This window comes from Salmo salar, chromosome ssa18 (genome assembly GCF_905237065.1).
Source record: "Salmo salar chromosome ssa18, Ssal_v3.1, whole genome shotgun sequence".
NCBI lineage: Eukaryota > Metazoa > Chordata > Actinopteri > Salmoniformes > Salmonidae > Salmo > Salmo salar.
In genome coordinates this window covers 71,960,096-71,980,143 of record NC_059459.1, presented here as the reverse complement: position 1 = coordinate 71,980,143, position 20,048 = coordinate 71,960,096, and the positions used below count along the sequence as shown (strand labels likewise).

General features: G+C 39.3%; 1 protein-coding gene across 3 annotated transcripts; it reads left to right on the top strand.

Moving 5' to 3' along the window:
* The first annotated feature begins 3,099 nt into the window (after nt 1-3,099).
* LOC106577958 (butyrophilin subfamily 1 member A1) lies at nt 3,100-19,199 on the top strand. 3 transcript variants are annotated; one of them, XM_014156443.2, is made up of 7 exons: nt 3,100-3,315; nt 16,011-16,072; nt 16,674-16,712; nt 17,015-17,047; nt 17,207-17,239; nt 17,348-17,365; nt 17,718-19,199. In XM_014156443.2, exons 2-7 carry the CDS (start codon nt 16,069-16,071, stop codon nt 18,347-18,349), a joined length of 759 nt encoding a protein of 252 aa, XP_014011918.2. In that variant the 5' UTR covers nt 3,100-3,315; nt 16,011-16,068; the 3' UTR covers nt 18,350-19,199. The 3 variants fall into 3 exon arrangements, with proteins under 3 accessions (XP_014011918.2, XP_045557434.1, XP_045557435.1); XM_045701478.1 differs by lacking the exon at nt 17,015-17,047 and having other exon boundaries at nt 3,218-3,315; XM_045701479.1 differs by lacking the exon at nt 16,011-16,072 and having other exon boundaries at nt 3,253-3,315.
* Nucleotides 19,200-20,048: the final 849 nt, after the last annotated feature.

Sequence of the window (20,048 nt, the reverse complement as noted above, 5' to 3'; positions counted from 1 at the left end):
GGGCCTGTTCCCAGGAAAGCAGTATATCCTTCTCAATGGACTCATTAACTTCTATGGGCTACATGGGACGCTAGCGTCCCCTGCGGGACACAGCCAGTGAAATATCAGGGCGGAAAATGTAAAAACAACAAAATGTCATAATTCAACTTTCTCAAACATACAACGATTAATGAGATAAACTTCTCGTTAATCTAACCTCATTGTCCGATTTCAAAAAGGCTTTACAGCGAAAGCAAAACATTAGATTATGTTAGGAGAGTACATAGACAAAAATAATCACACAGCCATTTTCCAAGCAAGGACATGTGTCAATAAAACCCAAAACACAGCTAAATGCAGCACTAACCTTTGATGATCTTCATCAGGTGACACTCCTAGGACATTATGTTACACAATACATGTATGTTTTGTTCGATAAAGTTCATATTTATATCCAAAAACAGCATTTTACATTGGCGCGTGATGTTCAGAAAATGTATTCCCACCAAAACGTCCAGTGAATGTGCACATCAATTTACAAAAATACTCATCATAAACGTTGACAAAATATATAACAATTATTTTAAGAATTATAGATAGACTACCCCTGGATGCAACCGCTGTGTCAGATTTTAAAATAGCTTTACGGAGAAATCACATTTTTCAATGTTCTGAGTACATAGCTCAGCCATCACAGTGAGCTATTCAGACACCCGCCAAGTTCGGGGCAACCTAAACTCAGAATTAGTATTAGAAATATGCTCTTTCCTTTGCTGATCTTCGTCAGAATGCACTCCCAGGACTGCTACTTCCACAAGAAATGTTGTTTTTGTTCGAAATAATCCATATTTATGTACAAATACCTCCGTTTTGTTCGTGCGTACAGATCACTTATCCAAAGGCATAACGCGCGAGCGCGGAACAAGAGACGAAAAGTAAAAATGTTCCATTACCCTACTTATAAGCATGTCAAACGCTGTTTAAAATCAATCTTTATGGTATTTTTAACGTAAAATTGCGATAATATTCCAACCGGACAATAGCGTATTCATTCAAGAAGAAAAAGAAGGAGGGGCGTTTTCGCGGGACCGAGCATATCCAATCCCTTTGTTGCCAGGCAGACCACTCAGTAACTGAGCTCCTATAATCTGCCCAGTGACAGGAGAAGCCTCAAACCACTTTCTGAAGGCTTTAGACAGCCAATGGAAGCCTTAGGAAGTGCAACGTCCCCCACAGACACTGTAGCTTCGATAGAGAATCAAAAGAAGAACTACAATTCTCAGACTTTCCACTACCTGCTTAGATTTTTCTCAGGTTTTTGCCTGCCATATGAGTTCTGTTATACTCACAGACACCATTCAAACAGTTTTAACAGAAACTTCTGAGTGTTTTCTATCCAAATCTAATAATATGCATATTCTAGTTTCTGGGCCAGAGTAGTAACCTGTTTAAATTGGGTACTTTTTTCATCCGGCCTTGAAAATTCTGCCCCCTAGCCCAGCCAGGTTATTCAAGGAAAAAGCTTCTTCCAGTTCGTGGTGAGTAATTGTTGTTCTGATGCCCAGAAGTTATTTTTGATCATAATAGACGATAGCAGAAACATTATGTACACAGTAAGTAAAAAAATAAGTTATAAACAACGCAAAAAAACTAACAAAGTTAGTTAGTTAGGAGCATGTAAAACTTCAGCCATCCTCTTAGGCGCCGTAGAGATCTGAGACAGGATTGTGTCGAGGCACAGATCTGGAGAAGGGTACCAAAATATTCTGCAGCATTGAAGGTCTCCAAGAACACAGTGGCCTCCATTTTTAAATGAAATAAGTGTGGAAGCACAAAGACTTCCTAGAGCTGGCCTCCCTGCCAAACTGAGCAATCGGGGGAGAGGGGCCTTTGTCAGGGAGGTGACCAACAACCCGTTGGTCACTCTGATAGAGATACAGAGTTCCTCTGTGAAGATGGGAGAACCTTCCAGAAGAACAACCATCTCTGCAACACTCCACCAATCAGTCTTTTATGGTAGAGTGGCCAGACGGAAGCGACTCCTCAGTAAAAGGCACATGACAGCCCACTTGGAATTTGCCAAAAGGCACTTAAAGGGCACTGACCATGAAAAACAAGATTCTCTGGTCTGATGAAACCAATATTGAACTATTTGGCCTGAATGCCAAGCGTCACACCTGGAGGAAACCTGGCACCATCCCTACGGTGAAGCACGGTGGTGGCAGCATCATGCTGTGGGGATGGTTTTCAGCTGCAGGGACTGAAGCTGAAATGATGGAAGGGAAAGATGAATAGAGCAAAGTACAGAGAGATTCTTGATGACAACCTGCTCCAGAGAGCTCAGGACCTCAGACTGGGGCGAAGGTTCATCTTCCAACAGGACAAAGACCCTAAGCACACAGCCAAGACAATGGAGGAGTGGCTTCGTGACAAGTCTATGAATGTCCTTGAGTGGCCCAGCCAGAGCCCAGACTTAAACCAGATTGAACATCTCTGGAGAGACCTGAAAATAGCTGTGCAGCGATGTTCCCCACCCAAGCTGGTAGAGCTTGGAAGGATCTGAATAGCGAAAAGCGCTTTTATTAATGAATGGGATCTAGCAGAGGTAAATGGCAAATATGAACCATGTATGCTGTCTATATTGCTTGTAATTGATTTAAGTCAACATCTAAGTATTGTTATAGTTATGGCAGTATTTAAAAAAAAAATTTAAAATAATGTTGTGGGTCCATCAGACCTGCGAACATTGGGTGAATAACAAAAACATGACCACCACACAGGTTAAAAACGGCAAAACTGTCTCCGCCAACAAGAGTAGTGTGAACAGTTTGTGTCATGCACGCATGGGTCCTGAGGTGGGGGTTTGTTACTATGCCAATAAATGAAAATATCCATCTTGAGCTTTGCAACCTAGGAAATTTGTGTGACCGGACCGCGGACGTAGTACCATACATCTTTAGGTTAATAATACAGTATCAGGATACCTTGCTTTTGGTTAAACAGTAACTAGCTGAAATGAAGTGATTACTTATCTCCAGCTTTTGGTTCTCATATGACCAATAGTATAAGATGACCGAGTGATTACACTCTGAATGTGAAAACAGGTTGTATCTCTCCCAAACTGAAATGTATAAAAATTCAACATTATAAATCAGGTTAAGAAAACATTAGCATAACTGCTCGCTGTATGGTGTTTGGGTCATTGTGGACTTTGTGCACAACTGTAATGGTGCTGTCAATCTGTTAGCTGCTATTAATGATTACCTCCTTAATCTGAGTAGATTCCATTCCGAGGGCACATTCATGAACGAGACACTCGTATCAGAGAGAACCAAGGTAAAGCCTTTTTTATTATTATTACTGAACATGACAATTTTTTCAAACAAATCCCTTGAAATATCAAATGAAATCAAATTGTAATAATCACATGCGCTGAATACAACAGGTGTAGACCATACAGTGAAATGCTTACTTACAAGCCACTAACCAACAATGCAGTTAAAAAAGAAGAAGAAATAAAAGTAACAAGTAATGAAAGAGCAGCAGTAAAATAACAATAGCGAGACTATATACAGGGGGGTACCAGTACAGAGTCAATGTGTGGGGGCAGCAGTTAGTTGAGGTAATATGTAGGTAGAGTTATTAAAGTGACCATGCCTAGATGATAACAACAGAGAGTAGCAGCGGTGTAAAAGACGGGGGGGTGGGGAGCAATGCAAATTGTCTGGGTGGCCATTTGATTAGATGCTCAGGAGTCTCATGGCTTGGGGGTAGAAGCTGTTTAGAAGCCTCTTGGACCTAGACATGGCGCTCCGGTACCGCTTGCCGTGCGGTAGCAGAGAGAACAGTCCTTGACTCAGTCCTTGACTTAAAATTTCATATCATGGTATTTTAAACATTTCTGACGGTATTTGACGGTATTTAATTTTTGGGATTAATAAAAGTTCTAAATTTTCTTCATGAGTAGTGTGTGATTAGGGTGGCAACACATAAACTCAGAAAAAAAAGAAATGTCCCTTTTTCAGGACCCTGTCTTTCAAATATAATTCATTAAAATCTAAATAATTTAACAGATCGTCATTGTAAAGGGTTTAAACACTGTTTCCCATGCTTGTTCAATGAACCATAAACAATTAATGAACATGCACCTGTGCAACGGTTATTAACTTCTTTGGGATATGGGGCAGTATTTTCATGGCCGGATAAAAAACGTACCCGATTTAATCTGGTCAGTACTCCTGCCCAGAAACTAGAATATGCATATAATTAGTAGATTTGGATAGAAAACACTCTAAAGTTTCTAAAACTGTTTGAATGGTGTCTGTGAGTATAACAGAACTCATATGGCAGGCCAAAACCTGAGAAGATTCCATACAGGAAGTGCCCTGTCTGACAATTTATTGTCCTTCTGTAGCCTCTCTATCGAAAATACAGCATCTGTGCTGTAACGTGACATTTTCTAAGGCTTCCATTGGCTCTCAGAAGGCGCCAGAAAGTGGAATGAGAGCTCTGCAGTCTCTGGGCTAAGTACAGCAGCTCTGTTTGTTACTGGCCTGCCTGGGGACAGTGACACTGGAGATGCGCGTCCACGAGACTACTCCATTTTGTTCTTTCAGTCTTTGAATGAATACAACGTCGCCCGGTTGGAATATTATCGCTATTTTACGAGAAAAATAGCATAAAAATTTATTTGACATGCTTCGAAGTACGGTAATGGAATATTTTGAAATTTGTTGTCACGAAATGCACCCGCGCGTCACCCTTCGGAGAGTGACCTCAACGCACGAACAAAACGGAGCTATTTCAATATAACTATGGATTATTTCAAACCAAAACAACATTTGTTGTTGAAGTAGAAGTCCTGGGAGTGCATTCTGATGAAGAACAGCAAAGGTAATTACATTTTTCTTATAGTAATTCTGAGTTAAGTGAGCACCAAACTTGGTGGGTGTCAAATTAGCTAGCCTGTGATGGCCGAGCTTTCTACTCAGAATATTGCAAAATGTGCTTTCGCCGAAAAGCTATTTTAAAATCTGACACCGCGATTGCATAAAGGAGTTCTGTATCTATAATTCTTAACCTGTTGGGGATAGGGGGCAGTATTTACACGGCCAGATAAAAAACGTACCCGATTTAATCTGGTTACTACTCCTGCCCAGTAACTAGAATATGCATATAATTATTGGCTTTGGATAGAAAACACCCTAAAGTTTCTAAAACTGTTTGAATGGTGTCTGTGAGTATAACAGAACTCATATGGCAGGCAAAAACCTGAGAAGATTCCATACAGGAAGTATGGAAGTATGGATACTGTCTGACAATTTGTTGTCCTTCTGTTGCATCTCTATCGAAAATACAGCATCTGTGCTGTAACGTGACATTTTCTAAGGCTTCCATTGGCTCTCAGAAGCCGCCAGAAAGTGGAATGGGGTGTCTGCTGTCTCTGGGCAAAGCACAGCAGCTCTGTTTGTGAGTGGTCAGCCTGGGGACAGTGAGACTGAGAGGCGCGTTCACGAGACTACTCCATTTTTTTCTTTCAGCCTTTGAATGAATACAACGTTGCCCGGTTGGAATAATATCGCTATTTTACGAGAAAAATAGCATAAAAATTGATTTTAAACAGCGTTTGACATGCTTCTAAGTACGGTAATGGAATATTTTGACATTTTTTGTCACGAAATGCACTCGTGCATCACCCTTTGGATAGTGACCTGAACGCACGAACAAAACGGGGCTATTTGAATATAACTATGAATTATTTGGAACAAAAACAACATTTGTTGTTGAAGTAGAAGTCCTGGGAGTGCATTCTGATGAAGAACAGCAAAGGTAATCCAATTTTTCTAATAGTAATTCTGAGTTTAGTGAGCACCAAACTTGGTGGGTGTCAAAATAGCTAGCCGTGATGGCCGAGCTATGTACTCAGAATAGCCCCAACAGGTTTTAACACAGTGTCCAAAGAAGGGCCAGAGGTATACAGAATGGTGTCGTCTGCATAGAGCTGGATCAAAGAATCACTAGCAGCAATAGCGACATCATTGATGTATACAGTGAAGAGAGTCGGCCCGAGAATTGAACCCTGTGGCGCCCCCATAGAGACTGCCAGAGGTCCGGACAACAGGTCCCCTGATTTGACAAACTGAACTCTAATTGTTGGTGAACCAGGCGAAGCAATCATTTGAGAAACCAAGGCTGTTGAGTCTGCCATTAAGAATGTTGTGATTGACAGTTGAAAGCCTTTGCCAGGTCGATGAATACGGCTGCACAGTAATGTCTCTTATCGATGGCGGTTATGATATCGTTTAGGACCTTGAGCGTGACTGAGGTTCACCCATGACCAGCTCAGAAACCAGATTGCATAGTGGAGAAGGTACGGTGGGATTCAAAATGGTCGGTAATCTGTTTGTTAACTTGGCTTTCGAAGACGTTAGAAAGGCAGGGTAGAATAGATATGGGTCTGTAACAGTTTGGGTCTAGAGTGTCTCCCCCTTTGAAGAGGGGGATGACCGCGGCAGCTTTTCAATCTGTGGGAATCTCAGACGATACGAAAGAGAGGTTGAACATGCTAGTAATAGGGTGCAACAATTTTGGCAGATAATTTTAGAAAGAGAGGGTCCAGATTGTCTAGCCTGGCTGATTTGTAGGGGTCCAGATTTTGCAGCTGATGCTGACTGTTAGTTTTGATTTTGACCCTTTGTTCAGGGACACATTATTCCATTTCTGTTAGTCATATGTCTGTGGAACTTGTTCAGTTTATGTCTCAGTTGTTGAATCTTGTTATGTTCATACAAATATTTGCACATGTTAATTTTGCTGAAAATAAATGCAGTTGACAGTGAGAGGATGTTTCTTTTTTTGCTGAGTTAATTTTCTAAATTATTTCAATGGGTCATTCGCCATTCGGATTGTTTTAAACTGTTCAATTCAATTTCAACCTAAAATAATTTCTTGCATTTCCATCAATTTCTGCATTTCCTGCAGTCATTTGAGATCATCTCCGCACTGCCACAATATGGGCAAAAATACTAGGCCTTATTTTTAACCAAATGTTACAATTGCGATTTAGATCAAAACACTTAGGTGAACTTTCAGAATCATGGAAATAGAATGTTTATTATACTTCTGTAATTAGAATATAAACGTGGGCACTTTGAATACAGTGTTGTTTGACATGACAATGAATGAAAATGCCATGGAAGAGTTATTGTGACAGGGTAGGAACCAAAGTGATGTTCCGTGTTTCCTAGGGGACCCTATAATCTTTGTCTACATTAAATCTTTATTCATATAGCCAGCATATTGACGCTTCGCCTATTCCTCTTTGATTTAGAAGATACTGTTGCACAAACAACATGCTGATAAGGCCTCCACCAGCACTGGTATCAGGTTGTGTTAGCTAGCTACGTTTGCTCTGACTTTTATTAGCTAGCCAGATAACCTCTACGGGCTAGGAGGCAGTATTGAAAATTTTGAAAGAAATATGTGGCCATTTTTAACTGCCTCCTACACCAACTCAGAAGCTAGGATATGCATATTATTAACAGATTTGGATAGAAAACACTCTGAATTTTCTGAAACAGTTTGAATGGTGTCTGTAAGTATAACAAAACTCATATGGCAGGCAAAAACCTGAGAGAAATACAACCAGGAAATTAGAATTTTGTGGCTGTACTATTTTCGAGTCATTGCTAATAGATCACACAGTGACAAAGGATTCATTTTGCACTTCCTACGGCTTCCACTAGATGTCAACGATCTTTATAAAGTTGTTTGAAGCGTCTATGATGAACAAAGACCGAATTAGAATGCAGGGAAGTTGACGTCCCTGGGATGTCGTCACTTCATTATTGCGCGCACATGCGCGTGCATGTGAGGCGAGACATTTTTCAAAAACGTTTTTCAAGACACAGGAGAGGTCGGGTTGAAATATTACTGATGTTTCACGTTAAAAATGGCCCTAAAGATTGATGCTAAACAACGTTTGACATGTTTCAACGAACGTAAATAGATTTTTTTTTTACTTTTCGTCGTGACTTTCCCCCCCCGCCCTACATTTTGAGGAGCCTAACAACATGGAACAACTTGGAGTTATTTGGACATAAATTATGAACTTTGTCGAAAGAAACCACATTTGTTGTGGACCTGGGATTCCTGGAAGTGCCTTCTGATGAAGATAATCAAAGGTAAGGTTTTATTTACAATAGTATTATTGATATTAGATGGTGCTAACCTGTATATCCTAGCCTATTGTTCTTAGCATGTTCTTAGCATAGCACCCCGTTTATTGCAAAGTGTGATTTCCCAGTAAAGTTATTTTGAAATCTGGCAATGCGGTAGCATTTACGAGATGTTAATCTATAATTCTTTGAATGACAATATTATAATTTACCAATGTTTTCGAATAGTAATTTTGTAAATTGTAACGCTGATTCACCGGAAGCATTTGAGGGAGAAAAAAATTCTGAATTTCACCGCTACTGTAAAATGCTATTTTTGGATATAAATATGAACTTGATGGAACAAAAAATGCATGTATTGTATAACATAATGTCCTAGGAGTGTCATCTGATGAAGATTGTCAAAGGTTAGTGCATAATTTTAGCTGGTTATCTGCTTTTGGTGACGCCTGTCTTTGAATTGACAAAACATTACACACAGCTATTTTATGTACTCTCCTAACATAACCTAACTTTATGCTTTCGCCGTAAAGCCTCTTTGAAATCGGACAATGTGGTTGGATTTAGGAGATGTTTATCTTTCAAATGGTGAAAAATAGTTGATTGTTTGAGAAATTGAAATTATTAGATTCTTGCAGTTTTGAATTTCCCGCCATGGTCACTTGTCAATAAATCCCAATACCGGGATCAGGTCCTCAACAGGATAACTAGCTACGCACTACCCTCTGTAGTGCCTTGCGGTCGGGGGCCGAGCAGTTGCCATACCGTGATTCAACCGGTCAGGATGCTCTCGATGGTTCCGCTGTAGATCCTTTTCAAGGATCTGAGGACCCATGCCAAATCTTTTCAGTCTCCTGAAAGGGAATAGGCATTGTCGTGCCCTCTACACGACTGTCTTGGTTTGCTTGGACCATAATAGTTTGTTGGTGATGTGGACACTAAGGAGCTTGAAGCTCTCAACCTGCTCAACTACATCCCCGTCTATGAGAATGGGAGCGTGCTTCGGTCCTCTTTTTCCTGTTGTACACAATCATCTCCTTTGTCAGGTAGCATGTTAGTGAAACATTTAATTTCCTGTGCTCTTTGATGACTTATTTGTTTATTTCTTAACACTATATCACTATCAAAAACATTTTATACCAATTAATTCAGTTATTATCTATACCATTTGCGCGAAATATTGCTCACATTTGTAAGCATTATAGTGATTGCCTTTATTCCACAATTTCATCTCTCTGCCCTTGGGTTTGAAACTACAGTACTATATCTCAGAATAGCATACAGAGTTTCCTGCAATGATACTTTCTTATCAATGTTTTATGGTCAGCATTACCTTCAGTACAATCTGTGTTTCAGGGTAATACAATGATTATCTTGTCTTTTCACCTGAACAGATACATTACAAAGAATGTCAGTGCATTCGGAAAGTTTTTCACACCCTTGACTTTTTACACATTTTGTTGTGTTACAAAGTGGGATTGAAATGTATTTAAGTCTCTAACAGCTTTGCACACCTGGATTGTACAATATTTGCCCATTATTAAAAAAATTATTCAAGCTCTGTCAAGTTGGTTGTTAATCATTGCTAGAAAGCCATAGATTTTGAAGTTGATTTAAGTCAAAACTGTAACTAAGCCACTCAGGAACATTCAATGTCATCTTGGTAAACAACTCCAGTGTAGATTTGGCCTTGTGTTTTAGGTTATTGTCCTGCTGAAAGGTGAATTAGTCTCCTAGTGGCTGTTGGAAAGCAGACTGAACTAGATTTTGAAGAATCTAAAATATATTTTAATTTGTTTAACACTTTTTTTTGGTTACTACTTGATTCTATGTGTTATTTCACAGTGTTGATGTCTTCACTATTATTCTACAATGTAGAAAATATAAATAATTAAGAAAAACCCTTGAATGAGTAGGTGTGTCCAAACTTTTGACTGGTATTTTTTTAATCAAATATGATATGTATTTTTTATACCTTAATAAAGGGGTCCTACAATTCTAAATCAAATAGCTAAATGATCCAGATTCCAAGGTTTCTAATGAACCTGTTTTTGCCAAACAATTCTACAAAATTGCGCAGATGGTCTCTGTTTTCAGGTACAACTTTTTACTAGAATAACCATGGCTCTGTGTGAGTTCCTCATGTGAAAAGGCTACTGGTGATGATCAGCCATTTTGGAAAAATATCCTTTCTTCTGTTAAATTCCATTATATTTTTACTGTAAAATGTGCGTGTTGACTATGGTAGGGCAGGGACTGTGATGTATGCTAAATTAACAAGTTGATTTCAGCGGCAAGGTGTAGCTACTAAGCACAGATAAATGCAACTCAAAACATGCTATTCTGTTCTTTTTAAATAAATTGTCTTTGATCATGTTTATGATCTTCCTAAAAAAATATGAATGGTTTTCTTTGTGATTGTGTATATTAACACTAGAAAGACAGAGAGCATCATAATGTAGCAAAATTCATTGAAATGTTTAAGTACTCTGACATTTTAAAGTCATGTCCCCCTTATCCTTGACTTTTCCCAAATACACTACATACACCTTCTTGTCGAACATCTCATTCCAAAATGATGGGCATGCATATAGAGTTGGTCCCCCTTTTACTGCTATAACAGCGTCCACTCTTCTGGGAAGCCTTTCCACTAGATGTTGGAACATTGCTGTGTGGACTTGCTTCCATTCAGCCACAAGCATTAGTGAGGTCAGGCACTGATGTTGGGTGATTAGACCTGGCTCATAGTCTGTGTTCCAATTCATCACAAAGGTGTTCCATGGGGTTGAGGTCAGGGGTCTGTGCAGGCCAGTCAAGTTCTTCCACACCGATCAACAAACCATCAGCACTACTAAAGGACACCAATAAGAAGAAGAAACTTGCTTGGGCCAAGAAACACGAGCAATGGACATTAGACCGGTGAAAATCTGTCCTTTGGTCTGATGAGTCCAAATTTGAGGTTTTTGGTTCCAACCGCCGTGTCTTTGTGAAACGCAGAGTAGGTGAATGGATGATCTCCGCATGTGTGGGTCGGCATGTACCCTAGTGGTTAGAGCATTGGGCATGTAACCGAAAGGTTTTTGGATCGAATCCCCGAGCTGACAAAGTAAAAATCTGTCATTCTGCCCCGAACATGGCAGTTAACCCACTATTCCCCGGTAGGCCGTCATTGTAAATAAGAATGTGTTCTTAATTAACTTGCCTAGTTAAATAAAGGTTAAACAAATGTGTGGTTCAAACGTGAAGCATGGAGGAAGAGGTGTGATGTTGTGGGGGTACTTTGCTGGTGACACTGTCAGTGATTTGTTTAGAATTCAAGGCACACTTAACCAGCATGGCTACCACAGCATTCTGCAGCGATTCGTCATCCCATCTGGTTTGCGCTTAGAGGGACTATAATTTGTTTTCAACTGGACAATGCCCCGACACACCTCCAGGCTGTGTAAGGGTTATATTACCAAGAAGGAGAGTGATGGAGTGCTGCATCAGATGACCTGGCCTCCACAATCACCCGACCTCAACCCAATTGAGATGGTTTGGGATGAGTTGGACTGCAGAGTGAAGGAAAAGCAGTCAACAAGTGTTCAGCGTACGTGGGAACTCCTTCAAGACTGTTGGGAAAGCATTCCTCATTAAGCTGGTTGAGAGAATGCCAAGAGTGTGCAAAGCTGTCATCAAGGCAAAGGGTGGCTATTTTGAAGAATCTAAAATATATTTTAATTTGTTTAACACTTTTTTTTGGTTACTACTTGATTCTATGTGTTATTTCACAGTGTTGATGTCTTCACTATTATTCTACAATGTAGAAAATATAAATAATTAAGAAAAACCCTTGAATGAGTAGGTGTGTCCAAACTTTTGACTGGTATTTTTTTAATCAAATATGATATGTATTTTTTATACCTTAATAAAGGGGTCCTACAATTCTAAATCAAATAGCTAAATGATCCAGATTCCAAGGTTTCTAATGAACCTGTTTTTGCCAAACAATTCTACAAAATTGCGCAGATGGTCTCTGTTTTCAGGTACAACTTTTTACTAGAATAACCATGGCTCTGTGTGAGTTCCTCATGTGAAAAGGCTACTGGTGATGATCAGCCATTTTGGAAAAATATCCTTTCTTCTGTTAAATTCCATTATATTTTTACTGTAAAATGTGCGTGTTGACTATGGTAGGGCAGGGACTGTGATGTATGCTAAATTAACAAGTTGATTTCAGCGGCAAGGTGTAGCTACTAAGCACAGATAAATGCAACTCAAAACATGCTATTCTGTTCTTTTTAAATAAATTGTCTTTGATCATGTTTATGATCTTCCTAAAAAAAATATGAATGGTTTTCTTTGTGATTGTGTATATTAACACTAGAAAGACAGAGAGCATCATAATGTAGCAAAATTAATTGAAATGTTTAAGTACTCTGACATTTTAAAGTCATGTCCCCCTTATCCTTGACTTTTCCCAAATACACTACATACACCTTCTTGTCGAACATCTCATTCCAAAATGATGGGCATGCATATAGAGTTGGTCCCCCCTTTACTGCTATAACAGCGTCCACTCTTCTGGGAAGCCTTTCCACTAGATGTTGGAACATTGCTGTGTGGACTTGCTTCCATTCAGCCACAAGCATTAGTGAGGTCAGGCACTGATGTTGGGTGATTAGACCTGGCTCATAGTCTGTGTTCCAATTCATCACAAAGGTGTTCCATGGGGTTGAGGTCAGGGGTCTGTGCAGGCCAGTCAAGTTCTTCCACACCGATCAACAAACCATCAGCACTACTAAAGGACACCAATAAGAAGAAGAAACTTGCTTGGGCCAAGAAACACGAGCAATGGACATTAGACCGGTGAAAATCTGTCCTTTGGTCTGATGAGTCCAAATTTTAGGTTTTTGGTTCCAACCGCCGTGTCTTTGTGAAACGCAGAGTAGGTGAATGGATGATCTCCGCATGTGTGGGTCGGCATGTACCCTAGTGGTTAGAGCATTGGGCATGTAACCGAAAGGTTTTTGGATCGAATCCCCGAGCTGACAAAGTAAAAATCTGTCATTCTGCCCCGAACATGGCAGTTAACCCACTATTCCCCCGGTAGGCCGTCATTGTAAATAAGAATGTGTTCTTAATTAACTTGCCTAGTTAAATAAAGGTTAAACAAATGTGTGGTTCAAACGTGAAGCATGGAGGAAGAGGTGTGATGTTGTGGGGGTACTTTGCTGGTGACACTGTCAGTGATTTGTTTAGAATTCAAGGCACACTTAACCAGCATGGCTACCACAGCATTCTGCAGCGATTCGTCATCCCATCTGGTTTGCGCTTAGAGGGACTATAATTTGTTTTCAACTGGACAATGCCCCGACACACCTCCAGGCTGTGTAAGGGTTATATTACCAAGAAGGAGAGTGATGGAGTGCTGCATCAGATGACCTGGCCTCCACAATCACCCGACCTCAACCCAATTGAGATGGTTTGGGATGAGTTGGACTGCAGAGTGAAGGAAAAGCAGTCAACAAGTGTTCAGCGTACGTGGGAACTCCTTCAAGACTGTTGGGAAAGCATTCCTCATTAAGCTGGTTGAGAGAATGCCAAGAGTGTGCAAAGCTGTCATCAAGGCAAAGGGTGGCTATTTTGAAGAATCTAAAATATATTTTAATTTGTTTAACACTTTTTTTTGGTTACTACTTGATTCTATGTGTTATTTCACAGTGTTGATGTCTTCACTATTATTCTACAATGTAGAAAATATAAATAATTAAGAAAAACCCTTGAATGAGTAGGTGTGTCCAAACTTTTGACTGGTATTTTTTTAATCAAATATGATATGTATTTTTTATACCTTAATAAAGGGGTCCTACAATTCTAAATCAAATAGCTAAATGATCCAGATTCCAAGGTTTCTAATGAACCTGTTTTTGCCAAACAATTCTACAAAATTGCGCAGATGGTCTCTGTTTTCAGGTACAACTTTTTACTAGAATAACCATGGCTCTGTGTGAGTTCCTCATGTGAAAAGGCTACTGGTGATGATCAGCCATTTTGGAAAAATATCCTTTCTTCTGTTAAATTCCATTATATTTTTACTGTAAAATGTGCGTGTTGACTATGGTAGGGCAGGGACTGTGATGTATGCTAAATTAACAAGTTGATTTCAGCGGCAAGGTGTAGCTACTAAGCACAGATAAATGCAACTCAAAACATGCTATTCTGTTCTTTTTAAATAAATTGTCTTTGATCATGTTTATGATCTTCCTAAAAAAAATATGAATGGTTTTCTTTGTGATTGTGTATATTAACACTAGAAAGACAGAGAGCATCATAATGTAGCAAAATTCATTGAAATGTTTAAGTACTCTGACATTTTAAAGTCATGTCCCCCTTATCCTTGACTTTTCCCAAATACACTACATACACCTTCTTGTCGAACATCTCATTCCAAAATGATGGGCATGCATATAGAGTTGGTCCCCCCTTTACTGCTATAACAGCGTCCACTCTTCTGGGAAGCCTTTCCACTAGATGTTGGAACATTGCTGTGTGGACTTGCTTCCATTCAGCCACAAGCATTAGTGAGGTCAGGCACTGATGTTGGGTGATTAGACCTGGCTCATAGTCTGTGTTCCAATTCATCACAAAGGTGTTCCATGGGGTTGAGGTCAGGGGTCTGTGCAGGCCAGTCAAGTTCTTCCACACCGATCAACAAACCATTTCTGTATTGACCTCACTTTGTGCACGAGGGCATTGTCATGCTGAAACAGGAAAGAGCCTTCCCCAAAACTGTTGCCACAAAGTTGGAAGCACAAAAGCACAGAATCACATAGAATGTAATTGTATGTTGTAGCGTTAATATTTCCCTTCACTGGAACTAAGGAGCCCGAACCATGAAGAAATAGCCCCAGACCATTATTCCTCCTCTACCAACCTTTACAAATGGTACTATGCAGTTGGGCAGGTAACGTTCTCTTGGCATCCGACAAAAATCCAGATGGTTCATCACACCAGAGAACGCGTTTCCACTGCTACAAAGTCCAATAGCGGCGAGCTTTACACCACTTCAGCCGACGCTTGGCATTGCGCATGGTGATCATAGGCTTGTGTGTGGGTGCTCGGCCATGGAAACCCATTTCATGAAGCTGCCGACAAACAGTAATTGTGCTGATGTTGCTTCCAGAGGTAGTTTGGAACTTGGTAGTGAGTGTTGCAACCGAGGACAGATGATTTTTACACGCTATACGTTCAGCACTCGGTGGTACCGTTCTGTGATCTTATGTGGCCTACCACTTCGCGGCTGAGCCGTTGTTACTCCTAGACGTTTCCAATTCACAATAACAGCACTTACAGTTGACTGGGGCAGCTCTAGCAGGGCAGAAATTTGACAAACTGACTTGTTGGAAAGGTGGAATCCTATGACGGTGCCATGTTGAAAGTCACTGAGCTCTTCAGTACGGGCCATTCTACTGGCAATGTTTGTCTATGGAGATTGCATGGCGGTGTGCTTGATTTTTTTTTTACACCTGTCAGCAAGGGGTATGGCTGAAATAGCCAAATCCACTAATTTGAAGGGGTGTCCACATACTTTTGTGTATATGTAGTGTTCGTCTATTTAACACACTGTCGTTGTTAGAATCGTAATATCACGAACAGAACTGGAGATATAACCAGTTTTTTTTTTTATTGGTTTTCCCTGTTAACCACATTTTTGGTCAAACTTATTTAGGCTTGCCATAACAAAGGGGTTGAATACCTACTGACTCAAGAAGTGTTCTTATTTTTAATTAATTTCCCAAAAATTCTACAAACAAAATTCCACTTTGACATTCTGGGGTACTGTCTCACTTCTTCCTATGTTTTTATCCACAGAAGAATAATACAGAACACAGCTGTTTCTGAACTTGGTCCTCCTCTACTGTTAGCTATAATGGGTAAATCTGCTGCACAGATTAAACTGTACACTCTTAAAATAAAAAAAAGGCAATTAGGGAGGGAGATATATTTTTGGGTTATACATTTTAGTTCGTTTTTTACATTATTAAAAGGAAAACCACCCAAAAACGATATAGGCCCAAAATGTTCTATATGTCAGCAATCAAGTTTAAGATATGTGACTTTCAAAATACAGAAATCTATCCCATATGATGCATTTTCCATCATGTGATGAATAACGCAGCATCTTTTGATGCAAATTACATCATGCGGGCCAGATGTCTGTGTTTAGAAAGTTACATATCTTGAAAAAGATTGCTGACATATAAAACATTTTGGGACTATATCAACAATGGACTAATGAAAGAAATACTAAAAGATAGTTTTGGGTGGAGTTTTCCTTTAATAATGTAAAAAAAAAAGAAAGAAAATAAATATATAACCCAAAAATATATCTCCCACCCTAATTAATATCATTATAACTATTACTAATATACTAATCAATGAAGAAAGAGATGCACACATTTTGAACTAAAGAAAGTACATACTGTACATCTCTTTATCAGATCATGATTGCACTACATGTTCTTCTTTGTACAGGTGGCTGTTGCAGTAGAACATCTGTTGAAGACAAAACAGGTACATTATGTTGATTGTATTTGCTGCATTAAAATCATAATGGTGGATTTAATAATTGTCTAGTTCAAAAGAGCAAAGTAATATCTTTGGACATTTGGTCATAACTATGTGATTTGAACAACACGTTGTACAGGAGCAGACATCCAAAATAATTCTAGTGAAAAACGTTTTACTTCAAAAGTAGAAAATCCCCATGTTGTACGTTTAAAATATGATTTCTAGGATTTAAGTATTTCAGATGAAAAATGTTTTATCAAATTATGATGAAGTCTTTTTTTTACATGAATGATATAACACCACAGTTATTGAACAGCCAAAGACACCCCCTAAGCAAGGTACAGTAACGAATGTAAACTACACACACATACATGCCACCATACGACATACTTTTAAATCAAGATATACCATACAGTAAGTACAGCATTATAGAAATACCTGTTATTTACTGTGTATTTCCAGGTTAATATATTTTAATTATTTTGATTCACTTATAGATGCATCAGTGCAGACCATGGAGCAGTCAACCGGTAATGGCCCTATTGTTTATACAGTATACTAATCAGGATGATAGTTTGAATGAAATGTGAGCTTTGTTATTGCACTTCTCTGTTTTCATTTTCTTTTCATTTTTTCAGATGAGAAGTTACATGAAGGTACTAAGCTATTTATTATTATTTTTTCTTACATATGGCTATTAATATTTTGTCACGTTTTCCAATCAACAACCAAGGGACAATCAGCAGTTGAAACAATAACAGTACCAGTCAAAAGTTTGGACACACCTACTCCAGGATTTGTCTTTATTTTTACTATTTTCTACATTGTAGTATATTACTGAAGACATCTAAGTTATGAAATAGCACATATGGTATTACCATCTTAAAACACTTCCATATTTTAGCTTTGTACCCTTCCCGCTCCACCCCAACAGCTTAGAGGTTTTTAAGATCAAAATAAGAAAAATGTGTCATCAACGGTATGTATGTATCTGTTTTCTTTCCTCAGTGGATGTAACTCTGGATGTGGACACAGCTCACCCTAACCTACTGATAGATGGTAAATCAGTATGCTGGATAAAGGAAACACCACAGAGACTGTGTAATGAGAAGATGTTTGATGAAGATCCCTATGTGTTGGGCATTATGGGCCGTGCTTGGAGGACCTACTGGGAGGTGAATGTGGAGAAGAAGGATGACTGGGTACTTGGTGTTACGAAGGCAACAGCTAACAGGAAGGGACAATTAGTTCTCAGCCCTGCCAATGGCTTCTGGGTAATCAGTCTGTCCAATGGGGGAAGACTGAAAGCCATGGATGATAAGGAGCATGTTCTTGACAAAGATATTCCAGATAAAGTTGCTATCTTTCTAGATTATAAGGAAAAGAAGGTGATGTTCTTTAATGCAGAAGATGGTTCACACATCTACTCATTTACCAACGGACCAAGTTATGAGGATGATGTTCGCCCACTTTTCTCACCCTGGAACAATGATATAGATCCAATCACAATTTTGTCAATTGAAACTAAACATCCTAAATCATCTAAAGCATTAAAGATCACCTCTACATCTATCAATAGGGTACTTCATTGTGATGGAGAGCTACACTTGAGTGGTCTTAACTACACTAATGATGATTAATATGCCATACATGAATAGGAGTAATTCTCACTACAGTAATATTTAGGCATTTGCTTTATGGATATAATTGTATGATGATTTGTGCTGGTCATCAAAATGTGTCTCTTCGTCACATCTAAAAAAAATGTGCAGACGCTCTTATCCAGAGTGACTTACAGTAGTGAGTGCATACAGTTTTATATTTTTTTAACTGGTCCCCTTTGTGAATCAAACCCACAACCCTGGCATTGCAAGCACCATGCTCTACCAACTGAGCCACACAGGACCAACAATGCATTTACTTTTTATTCTTCGTCTTCAACTTTGTTGAATATAATGGACAGCTATTTCAGTAGTATTTTTTCCAAACCACACGGATGTTATAAATACAAATCATGCATAGTGAATAGGTAATGTTACGCCTCCCTTCATGCACATTTACTGTACACTGTATTGATTTGTGAAACATAAAATACTGGTTTTAAGACTTGGATGTGTATCAGTTCATGTCTTGGGATCATGAAGATCAATCAGTTTATGCCAGCTCTTACATAACAGTGTATGTATATGGAAGGTTTGTAATAAGCCATAGTAAGTAACCTTGTACAAGCCAGAAAGGCTCATAGAAGCAGGAGCCTATCTCCTGCTTCTGTAGCGAAAAGCAGCATGATTTACAAGTACACCCTCTAGACAGGACACAAGTCTAGCGCATCTCCTTGATGCTGAGAGCCAAGTAGAGACGCATCAGGTCTCATTTTTAAAGCCTTTGGTATGACTTGGTCGGGGATCAAACCACAAGGTTAGCCATAGGTAAGCACAAATTACAATGTCAAGACTGCTGTTCTGGGATCTAATAAATATTTTAAAAATACATTTGTATACAGTGTCACACCCTGATCTGTTTCACCTGATCTTGTTATTGTCTCCACCCCCTCCAGGTGTCGCTTGTTTTCCCCAGTGTATTTATCCCTGTGTTTCCTGTCTCTCTGTGCCAGTTCGTGTTGTATGTTCCACGTCAACCAGCGTTTTTTCCCGTACTCCTGCCTTTGCTATTCTCCTTTTTCTAATCCTCCCGGTTTTGACCCTTGCCTATTCTGGACTCTGTACCCGCCTGCCTGACCATTCTGCCTGCCTTGACCTCAAGCCTGCCTGCCACTCTGTGCCTCCTGGACTCTGAACTGGTTTTGACCTTTTGCCTGTCCTCGACCATTCACTTGCCTACTTTTTGGTTTATTAAACATCCAAAACTCCAACCATCTGCCTCCTGTGTCTGCATCTGGGTCTCACCTTGTGTCATGATACACAGATTTAATCATAAATTGTTTGTTTAAAAATATTGTAACAAAGTCATTTTGAAATCATGAACTTGACATGGAAATATGCAATTCAAATAGATTCTGCATGAAATTTTATGATTTATAAATAAAACATTATTTTATGTGTGACTAGGGGCAGGTTTCAATCAGTTGCAGCATTAACCCGCGTTAGCCAACAACTGCATAGCTCTTGTTTTGGCAGTGTTGGAGGTGTAACTGCAGTAAGAGCTGACAAATCGGTGAGCACCTGCTCTTGTGGATCTTGTCACAAACCACTCCCCTCCTTATCCGCGTTAGTAGTTTATCCGAATATATATATATATATATATATCCCGACCGCGTTAGTAGTTTAACCAGCTATATACTGTGAAGTGATAGAAATGACATTCAAATGTAAAATTGTT

Coding starts and splice junctions, on each gene's coding strand:
- LOC106577958 (XM_014156443.2), top strand. Junction 16,713..17,014: donor ATCTGTTGAAGACAAAACAG/GTACATTATGTT, acceptor ATAACACCACAG/TTATTGAACAGCCAAAGACA. Junction 17,048..17,206: donor AAAGACACCCCCTAAGCAAG/GTACAGTAACGA, acceptor ATTCACTTATAG/ATGCATCAGTGCAGACCATG.